This window comes from Salvelinus namaycush, chromosome 27 (assembly GCF_016432855.1).
Source record: "Salvelinus namaycush isolate Seneca chromosome 27, SaNama_1.0, whole genome shotgun sequence".
Classification (NCBI taxonomy): domain Eukaryota; kingdom Metazoa; phylum Chordata; class Actinopteri; order Salmoniformes; family Salmonidae; genus Salvelinus; species Salvelinus namaycush.
In genome coordinates, this window is record NC_052333.1 from 36,491,081 (window position 1) to 36,510,230 (window position 19,150).

The following is a 19,150-nucleotide window of genomic DNA, read 5'->3' on the forward strand; positions in this document are numbered from 1 at the left end:
TTTAGGTCAGTTAGGACCACCACTTTATTTTAAGAATGTGAAATGTCAAAATAATAGTAGAGAATGATTTATTTCAGGTTGTATTTCTTTCATTACACTCATTTAGTATTTGGTAGGATTGCCTTTAAATTGTTTAACTTGGGTCAAACATTTCAGGTAGCTTCCTGCTTTTTGTTCTATGTTGCTCTGTCTGTATGCTACGTCTTGCTTGTCCTATGTTGCTCTGCGTGTGCTCACTGCTCAATGATTGTCTATAATGTAATTGTTTTTAATAACCTGCCCAGGGACTGCGGTTGAAAATTAGCCGGCTGGCTAAAACCGTCACTTTTACTGAAGCGTTGATTAATGTGCACTGTCCCTGTAAAAATAAACTAAATAAACTAAACAATAAGTTGGTTGAATTTTAGCCCATTCCTCCTGACAGAGCTAGTGTAACTGAGTCAGGTTTGTAGGCCTCCTTGCTCACACATGCTTTTTCAGTTCTGCCCACAAATTTTCTATGAGATTGAGGTCAGGGCTTTGTGATGGCCACTCCAATACCTTGACTTTGTTGTCCTTAAGCCATTTTGCCACAACTTTGGAAGTATGCTTGGGGTCATTGTCCATTTGGAAGTCCCATTTGAGACCAAGCTTTATCTTCCTGATTTCTTGAGATGTTGCTTCAATATATCCACATAATTTTCCTGCCTCATGAAGCCATCTATTTTGTGAAGTGCATCAGTCCCTCCTGCAGCAAAGCACCCCTACAACATGATGCTGCCACCCCTGTGCTTCACGGTTGGGATGGTGTTCTTTGGCTTGCAAGCCTCCCCCTTTTTCTGCCAAACATAACAATGGTCATTATGGCCAAACAGCTCTATTTTTGTTTCATCAGACCAGAGGACATTTCTCCAACAAGTACGATCTTTGTCCCCATGTGCAGTTGCAAACCATATTCTGGCTTTTTAATGGCGGTTTTGGAGCAGTGGCTTCTTCCTTGCTTAGCGGCCTTTCAGGTTATGTCGATATAGGACTCGTTTTACTGTGGATATAGATACTTTTGTGCTTGTTTCCTCCAGCATCTTCACAAGGTCCTTTGCTGCTGTTCTGGGATTGATTTGCACTTTTCACACCAAAGTACTTTCATCTCTAGGAGACAGAACACATCTCCTTCCTGAGCGGAATGACGGCTGCGTGGTCCCATGGTGTTTATACTTGCGTACTATTGTTTGTACAGATGAATGTGGTACCTTCAGGAGTTTGGAAATTGCTCCCAAGGATGAACCAGACTTGTGGAGGTCTACAAATTTTTTTCTGAGGTCTTGGCTGATTTCCCCATGATGTCAAGCAAAGAGGCACTGAGTTTGAAAGGTAGGCCTTGAAATACATCCACAGGTACACCAATTGACTCAAATTATGTCAATTAGCCTATCAGAAGCTTCTAAAGCCATGACATCATTTTCTGGAATTTTCCTAGCTGTTTAAAGGCACAGTCAACTTAGTCTATGTAAACTTCTGACCCACTGGAATTGTGATACAGTGAATGATAAGTGAAATAATCTGTCTGTAAACAATTGTTGGAAAAATTACTTGTGTCATGCACAAAGTAAATGTCCTAACCGACTTGCCAAAACTATAGTTTGTTAACAAGAAATACTTCCGACTTCAACTGTATAGTGTATCTCCTAACAATGAGGACAAAAAGTAACTTCACCTCAATAATTGTACATGTTGAAACTAGTGGAAACTCCTTTGGCAATTGGAGGGCTAGGTACCAGCTGGTTACTAGCCAGTTGACTGTTTTTACATCAGGAACATTAATTAGGATACATCACCTTCCCAAAAAAGGCACGAAACATATATGACGCACAACATAAAATAGTATGTTTGCTAACTTCCTGTTGAGTTATGTTCTGAATTTACCATGGTTAAAAGGACCAGATCAACCATCTGTCACCATAAAATGTGGCATACCGGCTCCTGAAGGATTCAACAGTTTAGAATAGCTAGAACAATCTATACAAAGATGCATAGGCATAATTGTCTCTAAGGTAAAACATACAGGGAAGGGTCACTGAGTGCACAGATTCTGGTAAACGAGACCGCTCCAAGAGCATATATTCTTTGCATTGACATTTCAGGAGAAAAACAGCAGATAGTAGCTTTGCAAAAGTCATTGCAGTTCAGCACTAGCAATAGCAAAACATTTGAGACAAATATAATTAAAACACATCGTAGATAGACTTCATAGTTGTGTTGCATTTACAAATTAATACACTTTGTTTACCATTTCCAGACATAGCAAGTTAGACTGGCATACTATGACAACCAGTAAAAGATCCAAGTTGACGGAAGCTCAAAATAGCATCTTAAATGCCACTGCTTTAGCTATGTGGCCTATAATTGTTTCATTTGAGTGAACATTTTAGGTCAAGACTCAGGCTCCCGAGTGGCGCAGCATTTTAAGGCACTACAGACCCTGGTTCGATCCTGGGCTGTATCACAACCGGCCGTGATTGGGAGTCCCATAGGGCAGCGCACAATTGGCCCAGCGTAGTCCGTGTTAGGGTCATTGTAAATAAGAATTTGGTCTTAACTGACTTGCCTAGTTAAATAAAGGTTAAATAAATAAATAAAGACTAAGGCATCCAGAACAATAGGTTTTTTAAATGAAAAGCAACCTAAATGGATAGCCTCAGAGCCTGCCTTCATCGTCTAGATTCAGCTGCGGGCCAATTATTTAGTGAGCGGATGGTCAGGGGGCCAGAACATAATTACAAATAATTTCTACTTTCTAGTCTGCAAATTGCCTGCAAGAAGCCCAGATATGTTTGACTAAAACAAAATAATTTCAAACACTGCATATTCGGTCATGTGGCTCTCTTTCATAAATTAAAATCACTTGGAGCTGATTTCCTGGTGTTTTGTCAGTCTTTTATGTCCAACAAAACACACACACACACACAGTGCATTCGGAAAGTAGTCCATTTTAGAATAAGGCTGTAACGTAACAAAATGTGGAAAAAGTCAATTGGTCTGAATACTTTCCGAATGGACTGTATATATTTTTTTCCTCTCAGAAAACTTGGGAGGCCAAATACAACCACCCACGGGCCAAATTGGGGAACCTTGCCAAAAGGCTTAAGAGTGAGCTCTGGGTCAACCTTATCCGCCAGTTCCCTTTTACATCATACAGAAGAAACGGGGGTGTGCAGGCAAATACATCCTAAGGCGCAAAGCAGCAAACATCAACTGTTAAAACACATATGCACTGCATGTGCGTCAATATTAAGAGGTAAATAATGACAAGAGAATAGTGGACCCGTCTCCCTTACATGCATGCGTGCTTTACTTTCACTCAAGACATCACAGTAATTCGTGTTTTGGAAAACAAAATACAGTACTATGACTCACATGGCATTGTGAACTTTGCCCCTAACTATTCATTAAGAGTTTGACCACTTTTCTGACATGCAATAATCGGGGGGACCAACTGAATGTTCTCATCATGGATCTCAATCTGTTACATGTGTGATTTGTTACTGTGCAGAATCTCAAGACAATTTACACTCCCCGTAGAATGTCACGGGGACTGAATATTCAATCAACACGCTTCCCACGGATTTTACGAGAACCAACCCGCGAAGGGGTTGTAACTGCATCCAACTATGGTAACGGACACCGCAGAGACCGAAGAAAGTCTTGTCTCAGTAGTTGGGCTGAAGCGGAGCTGTCTTCAGTACTGGAAGGAGATGACCGAGTTGACTTTGTAGACGTGATAGGACCTGTTCCAGAAAACCCTTGAGAAGTAGTTTGTGTAGGGCGAGTAGTTCATCTTTATCTCATGACAGAATCGCCCGTGTTTGGAGAAGGAGTACATCTCGCCTTTGTCATACACCACCTGGTGGAGGAAGGAGGGCAACGGTCAATGCAAGAAAGAACAGTAATGTGCAAGAACGCAATCATGTATATAGGCTATATTTCTCAGAGCGCCGTTATGCACTGTAACAATTTACTGTTTATCATCAAAGTGTGTGTGTGTGTGTGCCCGGTATAATGTTGCAGTATCGGGAGTGGTGTTCACAATACTCACATGGCTGTTGGCGATATCCAGCAGGTCTTTGATCCTGCAGCCCTTGGTATGACTCAACTCGTTGCACAGCGACTCTTCGATTATCACGTAGCTCGTCTTGTGCAAAGACAGAATCTTGTAGACATCTTCCGCGGACCTCATTGCATACACCTGGTATGTCTATTTGACGCAAAACACAAGGTTTCAAATGGGGGGGATTGACAGAAGGGGAAAAACAGATTACTAGGGAGAACAGCTATCCTATGTTTCAGCGGGAGATATGTTTTAACCTGTAGGATTAATAATATTTGTTCTATCTCATAATGTTTTCTCCTGTTTGCGTCTACTCTACTAAGTGCACCCCATATGATTCAGGTAGCCCTACTCACATCCTCACTCCTCCTCAGCAGGTCAATGTCTGAGTAGAGAGGCAGACTGGTCACAGTCCAACCTGAGCACAGCTTCACCGAACCCAACAGCTGCGGGCTGCCCGCGAACACTGCCGCCATCGGAGCATGGGTCCTGGAGAGGAAAGAGAGGAACAGAGGCGGGACGGAAAGAAAAAGAGGGAGGGAGGCAGAAATGGGTTGGTGGGTCAGAACGTAACCCTCAAGTCCGTATTCAATTATCTGTGTGAGAGGCAATGAGGCAGATTACACACTTTATCCAGTTCATCAGCTCGACTGTATCTGGGTCATAGAATTCCTGCAGCTCTGATAGTTCTGCTATGACACGGGGAAAGTACTGAAAGAAGGACAGAGGGTTATGCCAATTTAACATGTTACAAATGTCACCTTAATTGTTATAAGTTCAAAGCAAGAGAATACTAATACATGATGATACTAACATATATTGCAAACCTCACCTCTCTCCATAAACTGAATCCAATGATGGTTGGAACTGCTGTGCTCAATATTAAGGCCTGTTTGGGTAAAACAAGCAGCAAAAGATGAATACTATACTTTTACATTATGAACAAATATGGTGCTTGTAGCCTAAAACAGACTGTGATAGTTAGGTATCACAGTCTGAAACAAAGCAATACAATTGTTTGGAGAGCTTCCTCTTACCACCAGAATAAAATTACATTTGAACTTACTCTACTGGTTGTCTCTGCGGTTGGTCCTTATGCCTCTGGAAATGTGAGAATAAATATCTATTATTAACCTGACTTTTCAAGACGCTGGTACTGCACAGATATTTCCATCACCTGACACACGCGCATAGCCATGTACACACGATCGGCTAGTATGCATGCCGCATGTATTTACATCGTGTGAGCGTGCCTCAGGTGATGAACAAACCGTGATAGCCACCCACAGCGGCCCACGTGCGTTTTGAAGTCGGTTAAATAATACTTTCCTGGGAATATTTTGTCTCACATTTCCAACTGCATAAGGACGAAATCAGCTGACAACCAGTAGAGTAAGTTCAAATAAAATGTATTCAACATTCTGACTTGCGAAGGGACTCTTTGGTGTTCTGGAATCTATTTGTTAGCTATGAATATGGAGACATGTCCACACTCAAAGCATAGAGGTTATGATTGGAGACAATTAAATGGAAAATGCCTCTCTCACCAGTACCACAGGGTGGATGAACTTCAGCCTTAGCCACCTGAACAAAGTCACCCAGAGCTCTGGAGAACACACGCCAAACGCTGTGAACATGCAGACGTATGGGGTCCACAAATACTTCATCCTGCGGGAGAACACCACATGTGAACAATGACAGCCATTTTTGGTTTTCATGTCTGAAAGGTTATAGCAAGTAATTTGTAATTTAGGAACATACCCCTCAAAGACCATCGCCAGAGCCCCGAACAGCATTGTGTGGAAAACGTGGTAGACAACCTCGGGTTGCTCTCCTATTCGTCCATCTTCGAGTCTGATGTTCGTTTTCATTGGCTCACCACTATCACCATGGAGACACAAAAATGACCGAACGGCCATATGAAGGTTCTTGTATTTCAAATCGACCATATTATGAGAACACAAAACAACAGCTTCTCTTGCCGTCTACTATGTACAGTTTCTAACCTGAGCCTCCTGTAGATGGTCTGCAGTGTTGATATGAGACAGATAAGGAGGACCAGTAGGTAAAAAGGCAGGACTGATGCTTGGGTCAGCCGCAGGAAAAAGTCCTGACTGGGGGTCTGGAAGCATTCTTGACACAGGAGCCGGTTAGTCACAAAGTCTCTGAGGAAGAGAAACCATTCAATATTTTCATCAATATTTTTATATTTACTGTTGTTCATTGCTAGTTAACATTATGATTGAACACTTAATATTACTACATTTACTACAATAAGACATCACACTAGAATTACCTTATCTTTGTCTTATTGCTGAATGCCAAATATTTGGGTCAGTTGTATGTTAGAATGTGTTACAACTCACGTTGTTGTGTTGAGTCCGAATTTCACTTCAAGAAATTTCAAAATGAAATCACTCTCTCTGACTGGCACTAGTCGCTGGAAATCAAATTAGATGCATATTACATGAACATTTAGATTTTCCAACTCGAATCCCATCTACTACAACATGTTGTGTGATTGTTAAATCAGATGTTGCAATTTCCTTTCAAATACACATCCAGAGGGGGAACACTCCCATATTTCCAACAATATTGATGAAACTGAACCTAAACTCAGGGACTCTCACCTTGGCCACATAGCTGAAGGTGATCCCGGTGGTGAAGCAAAGGTAGAAATGCAGAAAGAGCTTCATCAGTCTGGCCACTAGGGGGCCCATCTTCATGTTTTGCTGAAAACAAGACCACAGACAACATTTGAAAGTGATTGTGGTAACTGCCAAAGAAACCTCTGATTATCTAACATTAGCAGCTTCCATCATCTTACTAAGCCTAATTTACGCCTTATGCCTCAATCAAACGTTCCCTCCATGTGCGAACGGTAGTGGGTGTTCAATATTTCAGCATTTTGTGTGCAAGGTGGAAGCTAACTTACAGCTCCAAAGCCTCACTGCCATTTGGTTTCACAGAGTAAGTCAGAAGCTCTCTCTACCTGGAAGTACCTCGCTAGCACTGAGCTGATGAGGAGGCTGAGCAAAGGAGAGCTGAGCAGGGCTGGGTTCTGGAATTGGAGGACGTAGGCCAGGAAGAGAGAGCTCAGGTACACCTTGTGAATGTCAGCCATCTTGTCAATCACACAGAGAGACAGAAAACAGAGATACTGAGACTATATCCAATTGACTGAATACTTTGACATTTTATCATACCAAAATATCCTTCAGCAAATGTTTCATCTACAACAACCATGAAGATGAAAGTCAGCAAATAGGTCTTCAAAATGAGATAATATCACAATATCTTTGGAGGGCAGTAAGTAAGTACCTTGCGGGACGGCACCAGGTCAAAGGAGTCGAGCAGGAACAGGGCCAGGCCCTGGATGAAGAGCACGTAGTGGCTGTGCTCCCACACCAGGATGAAGGTGAAGGTGGTGGCACTCATCAGGAGGTAACAGAACATCTACAACACAGAGGGGAGAGCCATCATGTCAATTTTACCCACTGGGAAAAACCGACAGGTGGTATGATGAAACACAAACTAAAAATATCCATATTCCCTATATCCCACACATAACGATGGGCTTAACAGCTTTTAAATCAATTTAATTGAAAGCAATACACAGAATGTCTCACTCTATCCCTCTCCCTTACTCCAATGACCTAGGTGTTTAAAAAGCTATTTTTACATTTGGAGTAACATGCAAAGGTAGCTCACCTCTGAGGCGGAGTTAACGTTATTACTCAGGAATCCGGTTAAGGCTGCAACTTGGCAAGAGAAGTAAGGCAAGGCCCAGTTGTCCCGCAGTGGAATGGCATAGTCCACTTTGGTTGTGTCTGGTCTGGGGAGACAATGAATGAACAATGACAGAATTAAAACAAGTTACGTTGTAATGTCTGAATGCCTAGGAAGACCATGATAATGGCTATGTCCTGATTCATCACACTTAAACACTTTCCCTCATGGATTTCACAATGGTGGAAACTACCCTCCAGCCAACACTCCTATGCTATGCTTTTAAATCCATGACAGGGAGGGTACAAGTGCACACCTCTGGAAAAAGCAGGACAAATGGGGAAACAGACATAGCCTGCATCGTAAGGCCCTGGTCAAAAGTAGTGCACACTATAAAGGGAATAGGGTGCCACTTGGGACACACACATTGTGTGTCTGATAGTGTGTCCATCTCCCACTCACCGGTTGATAACATACCAGGCCACAGCCAGTATGCCAGCCACGCACGTGCCACTCATCACCCAGCTAGACACGAAGAGGGCAGTGACATAGACAGCCTGGAGGCCAAACACCACCCCGATGTAGAAGTATACTGGCTCTATTACATCCTGCAGGGTGGAGGAAACCCTACCAGTCAGACACACACAGAGTACATCGCTAGCATCTTTATGGGTGATAAGACTGCACGATGTGGGTAGGCGGCGCGTCAACTAACGCAAGTTGCCTTGCAGCCAAAAACCACAAGTTCATGTCAGATCTTTTTGATCAAGGGAAAGAGATTATCTCCAGGTGGTGCACCTGGCTTCCTGTGATTCTATAGAGCAGGCTAGTAATAAGCTCTGGGTACAGAGACAGGCGTTCCACTGCGTTGATGGTCTGACCAGACACAGTCCTGTTGTCTCTCATCAGCTCGTATATCCCTAAAGCAGAAAAACAACAAATCCATAAGACAAGAATAATAAGATGATGACGATGACTGAAAACCTTAGATGGTAGTAACAGTATGGCAACATATAATAGTGTTACAGTATAACCGTGTCTGGGTGAGACAGGTTGTCTCAGGTTTGGATATCAAAACCACTGATTTGTATTGGATACTGGTTTGTTTGGGGAAAGATTAGGCTATTACCTCTTTCAAAGGAGGGTGCTGTCAACATGTGTTTGTAGTAGTAATAGTAGATTCCACTGCCACCCTGGAAGGTGATTTCCCGTTCCAGCTCCTGAAACAAAATAAACACAAAGGCAGGGTAAGCACTGTTCATATTCCTGTTAACACCTGGCCATTATCTAACGATGTATCAGAGAGAGAGAGAGAGAGAAATGGATTGGGGGAACAACCAGTGCTACCCTAGCCTGGTTACTAGTCTGTAGGCTATCATTCCACTCCTTGTCATGCAAGTGTGGCATGACATGGAGTGGTAAGGAGTGGAATGGTAGCACAGACTAGTACCCAGGCTAGCGCTACCCACCTGTCTGCTAGAAAACCAGAACTTCCTCTCGTGGTAGGTGTAGAGATACACTGCATACATCATGCCACATGTAACTGCTGCCAGGCATCCGAAGAACAGCTTCACTAGACTCTGAAGCATAACCGCTGTGGAGTGGGGGTAGAGTACATTTGAACATCACGTTATTGTCAGACAAAAGTCACACACTACCCAACGCACGTCTTTTACTGTGTGATTGTGTCAGTCAGTGAGTAACCTTGTCCCCAGGCTATTTGCACATAGCATTGGAGGAAGTATCTGGTAAAAGAGATTCATCCGTGAGAGGCTTCATCCCTACCCTTACAGTGAGAAAATAACAAGAGATCCACTCACATCTGCAGGCGCTCCGGTTTCTTTTGACAGGAGAGGGCTTCTGACTGTCTGCCTCTTCCTTTTTATCTTCTTCCTTCTTCTCCTCCTCCTCCTCTTCATCTTCCTTCTCTTTCTCCTGAACCCCACAGGTAGCTCCATCTGTGTCCTCTGAACACTTCTCCTTCAGACTAACCTTGTCCACTGGTAAAAGAAAAGGAATACATTACAACTTCACATACATACATTTATTTCCTGGCCGTCACCAAACCATGCAGGCCTACAGTTGACACAGATTGAGTGTGGTTGGTTACTTGTAAAATTCTCTGAGCAAGGTTCAGATTCACATTGCTGGTGCTCATCCTCTTCTCCCTCCTTTACCACTGTTTTCCGGCATCTCAACTCTGTCATATCCTGTTAAACCACAAGAGGCATATTCACATTATGGGTCAGACACCCTGGCCTAACATAATCCACACAGCTAACGTAACTGCAGCTATTTCCTGGCTAACTAGCTACCATTCTAGCTAACGTTACTTCTGGCCTGCTAGATAACGTTAACGTTAATTAACAATGTTAAGGTTAGCTAGTCTGCTAGCTAGCTAACCAAAATTAGCATACCGACAAAGTCCTAGCAAATTATGACATATCTGTACAAACAGGTAGCTATCTAGATGGCGAAGCTAACGAATACCTAGCTACCTACCAGAGATTCACAGCAATTCCATGATATTAACAGAGCTACTACTACTACTAGCTTGCTAATACTTAGCTAGCTAACGAGTTTGTCTTCGAACTTGATTCAACGAATGACTAACGAGCTAGCTAGCTACTCCCGAGTCCTCAAGCGATTTCTTTAACCAACCATTTCTTCCCTACTGTCGTCAACCCTTCTCCTACACACTAGATGGCAGTGTGGAAACTAGCTAAATGTTTCTGTCAGAACTCCCGAGGAAGAAGTCTTCAACATAACTAGGTCTAAACCAGGAAAATAAACAAAACAAAGAGTGCATCACGAGATGATACTAAAACTGTTCGGAACTCCGGTATCAATCGTTGGTAAACAAACAATAAAACTTTACTCTGTGTGGCTGCGGTTCGGCAGGGCTGTAACTGGGTCAGAGATGGTAGGAGATAGTGATGGGGGAAGAAAGTGAAACAGGTATGGAGCAGTGGTACAAATAAAGGGGGAAGTAGAAAATAGAAAAAGAAAGGGAGCAGGGGTTTGAAGGGAAGCGAGAGGTCTATGGAGGCACAGAGGAGTTTGAAAATGAAGTTTGAGGAGAACAACATAGTTTCTAAGGCTAGCGGCAGTTCGTTGGTAGAGAGTGTTGAGGAAGGGCAAGATATGTCGTGAGGTGAGGAGGAGCATAAAGTGATTCTGAAGTTTAGGGCGGGTTGGGGCAATGAGTCCGATAAGGTTGACGGCTGTGATAAAATAGTTGATTGGGGAAGTTGTCAATGCTAAAGTGTTAAGAGATGGAGCTTGTTGTTGTGTAAGAACATTGTGCACAGGGAAAAATCTCACAGAGTGAAACAAATAGGGAAGTGTAAGGTGGTGTCGAGCAGCTGGACTGATCAAGCAGGGAAGCAGTGGATTAAAGGGGTGATAACAGGAGTGAGTGACTGTGAGTGTTAGCACTAAAGAGGTAAGCGACAACATTCTAGTGAATATTCAAAGATTGCAAGCAACAAGGGGTGGAGTTAGGGTTAGATAGCCTGTCTATTCTGTTACACTTCAAGGACAGGTTACTGCCAGATAAAGTAACCATAGGATATATGAGTTATTATGTGAGGGCATATGTACCCATATGGTGGGTGTGAGGCAATGTTGCAGTGGAGGTGCAACAACTGAGAGTGGAGAGAAGGGTGTCATGCTGAGGCAGTGGGGGTGGTCCAGGTCCAGGGAGATACAGGTTCAAGGGAGAGATGGGTAGGAGCATCTAGACCGGGGATTACGTGGCAGGTAGGCGGCGATATGGTATACATAGATAAGAGAAAGCTGGTGATGTAGTCTGTAGGCTACATCAGAGTCTAAAACAGAGAGGATTCAGCTAATAGTGAAAGCGGCTGGGAGACATCTGAGTATGACAGGGTTGACATGGGAAGAGGTTAGAATCATGTATTACTGGATCTTGTTTATGGTGGTAGTACTACAATGAAATGCTCGAAGTCTGTTGGCTAATTGGCATGGAGTTCAAGCAGTTCACTGCCGGCTAATCCTGATGTGATTTGTGTGCAGGAAACATGGCTCAAACCGACTGGAGTTTATCATACAGGAATATGTAGGGGTTCGTAGGGACAGAGATGTAGGGGGAGGGTATGTGCCAACCTCAAAAAGCAAGGACTTCCTTACAGGATACTAGGCAAAGGTATTGAACAGGAATGTGTTGCAGCAGAGCCCCACCAGTTTTGAGCCCCACAACTACTCAACCACAACTGCTGATCACAACCACAAAACCTCTGACCATGATTGTCCACAACTAGCTAGTGATCACAACCACAAAACTTCTGACCATGATTGTCCACAACTAGCTAGTGATCACAACCACAAAACTTCTGACCATGATTGTCCACAACTAGCTAGTGATCACAACCACAAAACTTCTGACCATGATTGTCCACAACTAGCTAGTGATCACAACCACAAAACTTCTGACCATGATTGTCCACAACTAGCTAGTGATCACAACCACAAAACCTCTGACCATGATTGTCCACAACTAGCTAGTGATCACAACCACAAAACTACTGACTACAAGTACTGAACCACACACCTACTGACCAAATCTAATTTTATTTGTCACATATGCCGAATACAACAGGTGTAGTAGACCTTACAGTGCAATACTTACTTACAAGCCCTTAACCAACAATGCAGTTTTAAGAAAATACAAAAAAAAGTAAGAGATAAAAATAATTGAAGAGTAGCAGTAAAATAACAATAGCGTGGCTACTGTATATACAGGGGGTACCGGTACAGAGTCGATGTGCGGGGGCACCGGTGTCGAGGTAATATGTACATGTAGGTAGAGTTATTAAAGTGACTATGCATAGACAACAGAGAGTAGCAGCAGTGGGGGGGGGGGGGGGGGGGGGGCAATGCAAATAGTCTGGGTAGCCATTTGATTAGATGTTCAGGAGTCTTATGGCTTGGGGGCTGAATCTGCCTCTTGGACCTAGACTTGGCACTCCGGTACCGCTTGCAGTGCGGTAGCAGAGAGAACAGTCAATGACTAGGGTGGCTGGAGTCTTTGACAATTTTTAGGGCCTTCCTCTTGACACCGTCTGGTCCTGGATGGCAGGAAGCTTGGCCTCGGTGATGTACTGGGCCGTACGCATTACCCTCTGTAGTGCCTTGTGGTCGGAGGCCGAGCAGTTGCCATACCAGGCAGTGATGCAACCCGTCAGGATGCTCTCGATGGTGCAGCTGTAAAACCTTTTGAAGATCTGAGGACCCATGCCAAATCTTTTCAGTCTCCTGAGGGGGAATAGGTTTTGTCGTGCCCTCTTCACGACTGTCTTGGTGTGCTTGGACCATGTTAGTTTGTTGGTGATGTGCACACCAAGGAACTTGAAGCTCTCAACCTGCTCCACTGCAGCCCTGTCGATGAGAATGGGGGAGTGCTCAGTCCACCTTTTCCTGTAGTCCACAATCATCTCCTTTGTCTTGATCACGTTGAGGGACAGGTTGTTGTCCTTTCACCACACGGTCAGGTCTCTGACCTCCCTATAGGCTGTCTCAACGTTGTCGGTGATCATGCTTACCACTGTTGTGTCATCGGCAAACTTAACGATGGTGTTGGAGTCGTGCCTGGCCGTGCAGTCATGAGTGAACAGGGAGTACAGGAGGGGACTGAACACGCACCCCTGAGGGGCCCCCGTGTTGAGGATCAGCGTGGCGGATGTGTTGTTACCTACTTTTACCACCTGGGGGCGACCCCTCGGGAAGTCCAGGATCCAGTTGCAGAGGGAAGTGTTTAGTCCTAAGCTTAGGCATGAGCTTTGAGGGCACTATGGTGTTGAACGCTGAGCTGTAATTCATGAATAGCATTCTCACATAGGTGTTCCTTTTGTCCAGGTGTAAAAGGGCAGTGTGGAGTGCAATAGAGATTGCATCATCTGTGGATCTGTTGGGGCAGTACTCAAATTGGAGTGGGTCTAGTGTTTCTGGGATAATGCTGTTGATGCCTTTCAAAGCATTTCATGGCTAATGTTTTCTCTCATCTTGTGCTGGGTGGCGTGCTGCCCGGGAATGGGTCCTTTTCCTTTGGGGGCAAAGAAAAGGAAGAGTGAGAGACAGGTGAGTCAAACATTGCCTAGTATCTTCTTTGGTGTCTAATCAAGGTGCTTATCATACTCACTCTGGTTCTTCTGAGGTTTAGGCGTACCCTCTGCCTGTCTGCCCAAGTGACTACACCGCTACCTATACCCATTGGGGTATTGACAGGTGGGACCAATTCCAGGTCTAATTGGTTGCAGCACCTGGACTGGGTAGTATTGGTGTTGAATCTGTTGGTGCCTGTAGAGCTGTCCATGGTGTTAACTCACCTTGGCCTCTCTATCCCTGTAGAGCTGTCCATGGTCCTGCTCCTTCCTTTGTAGCTCCGTGCAGGCCCCCGGGTTGCCACAACATGCATACGCACACAGGCGCTAGCACACGTACTCTACACACACATACATTGTAATATTGTTGTATGTTGGTATTAAACATTTTTGTATTGTAGATACGTAGAGGGGTAATAATGTTATATGATGTACTGTTTTATATTTTGTTTATATGTCATGTAAGTGCCTTATTGTGTTTGGACCCCAGGAAGAGTAGCTGCTGCCTTGGCAGAAGCTAACCGTAATGGGGATCCCTAATAAATACAAATAGAAATCATGTGGTTATTCTGTAAGGGTCGGATAAAACCATTTTTATTACCATTATTGTTCTTTATTTATTTATGTATTCAGGGAAAACCCATTGAGACCATGTTGTCACTCCCAAGGATGCCCTGATCACAACAACCAATAAATACAATGTAAAGCGAAACAGAAGTCAATGCAAAACAGTTACAGTCCTCAGCTACTAGGTTCCCATCAAGTATGGATCACTCAGAAATGTATTATGTTACATCATGGAGAATGAAACAGCCTGGTGTCTCCAGAAGCATTATGACAAGAAAATCAAAGGTGTTAAGATGGACAAACGTTTCCTTAGCAACCTGTGCTGCCACAGCTTTTCTTTGACATAGACCTAGTCGACTAGTCTGTATGATGAGCAATATATTACAGAGGGACATTGTCTTAGATTGACCTGATGTGAGCAGTTTCCACTGTTTCAATATTGATCATACTGTAATTCACCATATAACATGGCTTTGATCAATAGTAATAAAGTTCGAACAAACTCAGTGCTTAGTATCCAAATATGAGGTTATAGTCTTTCTATTATAGCATAAAAATACTGTCGTTTACAACTGTGTAATGGCTCTAAGTCTAGACTCCAATTCTACTGCTGGCTGCATGAATAGTCTAGTCATCAGTGTTTTAATGGACAGAGCTGCGGTGGGCCCGTCTACCTGATACTGAATTTTCCATATCCGTAAGACAGCAATCCATGCTTTGGTTTACCTTGCCACTGTCTTCAAATAGTAACTTTTTGGGCATCCCAATAAAGCCCAGATACTGTATAAGCATTTTTCCCGTTTTATGTCAAAACCAAAGCATGGATTGCTGTCTTACCTTGTCCATAGACTGCTTACAGGGTAAGGAAACCAAAATGTAACTGTGTGTTATTTGGGTGTACTATCCCTTTAATAGTTTAGTCTCCTCAAAATCAACTCTGGACCTCGAAGCCAGTTCCACTCCTTTTTTTTTCATTGTTCCCCTCTAATCAGGAACTGATTTAGACCTGGGACACCAGGTGGGTGCAATTCATTATCAGCTAGAATAGAAAACCAGCAGGCTCCGGATCTCGTAGGGTAAGAGTTGAATACCCCTGGTCTTGTCTCAAGTGTTTTGATGGACAGAGCTATGGTGGGGTCCGTCCACCCAATACTATATTTTCCATATCTGTAACGGGACCTGATTAATCCAGTTCCTTGGGGAGGTCTACTTCTATAAAATGATACCACCACCTTCAGTCGGAACAGAACCATTTCAATTAATCAGAGGCAGATATAGGCAGTTTAAAAATAGATCCGGGAACATGTTGAGTTCTTGGGGGTATTATTTTGGGAAGTGCTTTAGAAAGTCTCTCTGCTTAGCTTTGTGATGAGAAAGTCTAGTCAAACAGCGATGTGTGTGGCAGACCAGAGCCATGTTAATCTGATACAAGACAACATTAAGAAAATCTATCAGGGAGAGTAAATATGACCAGCATTACAAAAAGTCCATGTACATCAAATTCACTACTCTGAAAGACCAACCGCTATATATATGATAAACTGGAATGGTCAAAAACAAACTCTCGTAACACACAGAGCAGAACCAAGACCACCTATAGACCACCAAAACCAAATTAGAGCTTGGCAAAATAGCTTTTAATTTCAGGGCAGTGAAGTCCTGGAACTCCTTGCTAGAAAGTTCCAAAAACTTGCCAAATAGTTTTTTTTAAAAGAGATTAAATCACAAAATGTCTTCAATGAATATAGTGGGTCTAAGAGGTTGTTGTATTATTTATTAATATGTGCACATGAGGTATGTGGGTGGGGGTAGGCTGGGGGGGTGTACCTCATAATATGTATAGGTAATAGGAATGTGGATCTTGTTTTGTGTTTTTGTGATGTTTAAAAAAAAAACGATCCTAATAACATCTAAATCAAAGTAGTGTTGATAATTAACTCCATCTGTGATATTAGTGCTTCAGTGACACTTAGTGGTCAAAGTGGGCACTGCCCCTGTGATCCTCAACAACAGGAGCCTACATTTGACATTTTAGTCATTTAGCAGATGCTCCAATCCAGAGTGATTTACACTTAGTGTATTCACCCATGCGTCAAACCGAGTAACATAATACAAAAAGTCCCCATCAATCTAACGCATCCACCAATGTTGGCCTTCTGCATCTGCGGTGGAAGATGGCCGAGCTACAGCGGTGTTTGTCAGACCATGAGACATCCCCAAAATCGGTCTTCTCACAAAAACGACTGTAGCACCACTCTATGGAAAGGGGAGACTCTCGCAAACATGACGGTGTTCACCGTTTTTCTCTAGGTCCCCCACAAGTGTCACGGGACTCGTCTGAAGATAACCTATACAAGCAAATGGAAGTACGGAGGTCATTTTGTGCCCCCCAAAATATGGGGTTTAAATATGTGTAAAAATATATATTTTTTTCTGAGCTTTCTTATATTTCCTAGTACTGTAGGACATACACTTCAAAACCTTATTCCTTATGATATATTTTTCGACTGTCTGTTTTTCAATTTATTCAATGCGTTTCTATGGGCTATAGTTGTAAAGGCCAAAATTCTATATTTTATCAAATAAAGGGGTCCTAAAATTCTAAATCAAATAGCTAAATGATCCATGGTATGGCCATCTTAAAACAATTACATATGTTAGCTTAATAGATGCTGTCGGAAGATGGGCAGGGACTCGAGGACAGAGAAGAGCTTGGACTGGGCTGCCCTCCCGTAGGGGTGGGTGGGCCAAGAGACCAGAGGTGGCAGAACAGAGTGCTCGGGTTGGGGTGAAGGATTTGAACATAGCCTGAAGGTAGGGAGGGAAGTTCCTCTTGCTGCTCCGTAGGCAAGCACCATGGTCTTGGAGTAGATGCGAGCTTCGACTGGAAGCCAGCGAATTGTGTGGAGGAACGGGGTGACATGGGAGCACTTGGGAAGGTTGAAAACCAGGAGGGCTGTAGTCCAGACAAGAGATGACAAGTGCCTGGATTAGGACCTGCTCCGCTTCTTGTGTGAAGTAGTGTCATACTCTACGGATGTTATAGAGCATGAACCTGCAGGAGCGAGTCACTGCTTTGATGTTTGCAGAGAACGACAGGGTGTCCAGGGTCATGCCAAGGTTCTTTGCACTCTGGGAGGGTGACAATGTGGAGTTGTAAACCATGATGGAGAGATCTTTGAGCGGGCAGGCCTTCCCAGGGAGGAAGTGCAGCTCCGTCGAATTTGAGCTTTAGGTGGTCGGCCGACATGCAAGATGAGATATCTGCCAGGAACGCAGAGATGCGTGTCGCCACCTGGGTGTCAGAAGACGGGGAAGGAGAAAAGTAGTTGACTGTCATTCGCATAGCAATGATATGAGGATATGTGAGGATATGACTGAGCCAAGTGTCTTGGTGTATAGAGAGAAGAGGAGAGGGCCTAGACCCAAGCCCTGGGGGACACCAGTAGTGAGAGTACGTGGTGCAGACACAGATCCTCTCCACGTCACCTGGTAAGAGCGGCCTGCCAGGTATGATGCAATCCAAGAGTGTACAGAGCCTGAGACGCCCCGCCCTGAGATGGTGGAGAGGAGGATCTGACAGTGTCAAAAGCAGCGGATAGATCTAGGAGGATGAGAACAGAGGAGAGAGTCACTTTGGCAATACGGAGAGCCTCCGTGACACAGAGAAGAGCAGTCTCGTTTGAGAGACTGACTGGTTAGGGTCAAGAAGATCGTCCTGAGAGAGATAAGTCCTCAGTTGATCAGAGAAAGTACTCTCAATTGTTTTGGAAAGAAAATAAAGAAAGGATACAGGTCTATAGTTTTTGACGTCCAGATACAGTAAGTTGTGTTGGTTTCTTGAGGGGGGAGCGACTCGAGCCATTTTAAAGTCAGAGGGGATGCAGCCAGTGGTCAGGGATGAGTTGATGAGGGAAGTGAGGAATGGGAGAAGGCCTCCAGAGATGGTCTGGAGTAGGGAGGAGATGGTGTTGAGTGGGCAGGTTGTCAGGTCGCCAGACCTCACTAGTTGCAGGATTTCATTTGGAGAGAGTGGAAAAAACGGTCAATGGCATAGGGTAGTTCTGTGAGAGTGGGACCAGTGGACCTAATAGGCTGAGTGAATGAGGAGCGGCTGTCGTCAACCTGGGACCAGTCGTCGAGAGAGAGAGTGTGACAGCGCATGACCATCTGGGAAGAGGCTGAGTGGCTAGGGTTGGAGCAGAGGGAGAGAGAAAAGGAAACAAACTAGTGATCAGAGGGGGGTTGAAGTGAAATTAGTAGGCAAACAACCTCAAGTAAAGATCAAGCATATAGCCTGCCTTGTGAATTGGAGGGGATTGGGAAAGGGTGAGGTCAAAAAAGGGGAAAGAGGAAGTTGGAAAGAAATTAATTGAAGGCAAACGTCGGGCGGTTAAAGTCGCCTAGTAAGAAGAGCAGTGAGCCATCGTCAGGAAATTAGCTTATCAAGATGTCAGGTTCATTGAGGGACTCTCCAAGGGCAACTGGTGTGTGATAGATGACAACAATGTTAAGCTTGAGAGGACAAGTGACAGTGACAGCATGGAATTCAAATGAGATGAACAGGTGAGAGAGAGACTTTGTAATACATTTTGTACGACACTTAATAATGCTTCTGTAAATGACATGTTTGTAAAACTCCAATATC

General features: G+C 43.9%; 1 protein-coding gene across 2 annotated transcripts; it reads right to left on the reverse strand.

Moving 5' to 3' along the window:
- Positions 1-3,300: 3,300 nt before the first annotated feature.
- LOC120022528 (probable C-mannosyltransferase DPY19L4) lies at positions 3,301-10,608 on the reverse strand. Of its 2 annotated transcripts, none has more exons than XM_038966474.1 (20): positions 10,475-10,608; positions 9,924-10,023; positions 9,634-9,813; positions 9,283-9,407; positions 8,943-9,033; positions 8,612-8,733; positions 8,276-8,421; positions 7,796-7,919; positions 7,406-7,540; positions 7,077-7,208; positions 6,715-6,816; positions 6,451-6,524; positions 6,091-6,249; positions 5,846-5,965; positions 5,632-5,752; positions 4,917-4,973; positions 4,713-4,795; positions 4,441-4,573; positions 4,073-4,231; positions 3,301-3,880 (listed from the first exon to the last, which is right to left on the reverse strand). In XM_038966474.1, the coding sequence occupies exons 1-20, from the start codon at positions 10,475-10,477 to the stop codon at positions 3,716-3,718; spliced, it is 2,331 nt and encodes a 776-aa protein (XP_038822402.1). In that variant the 5' UTR covers positions 10,478-10,608; the 3' UTR covers positions 3,301-3,715. The 2 variants fall into 2 exon arrangements, with proteins under 2 accessions (XP_038822402.1, XP_038822403.1); XM_038966475.1 differs by having other exon boundaries at positions 10,316-10,605.
- Positions 10,609-19,150: the final 8,542 nt, after the last annotated feature.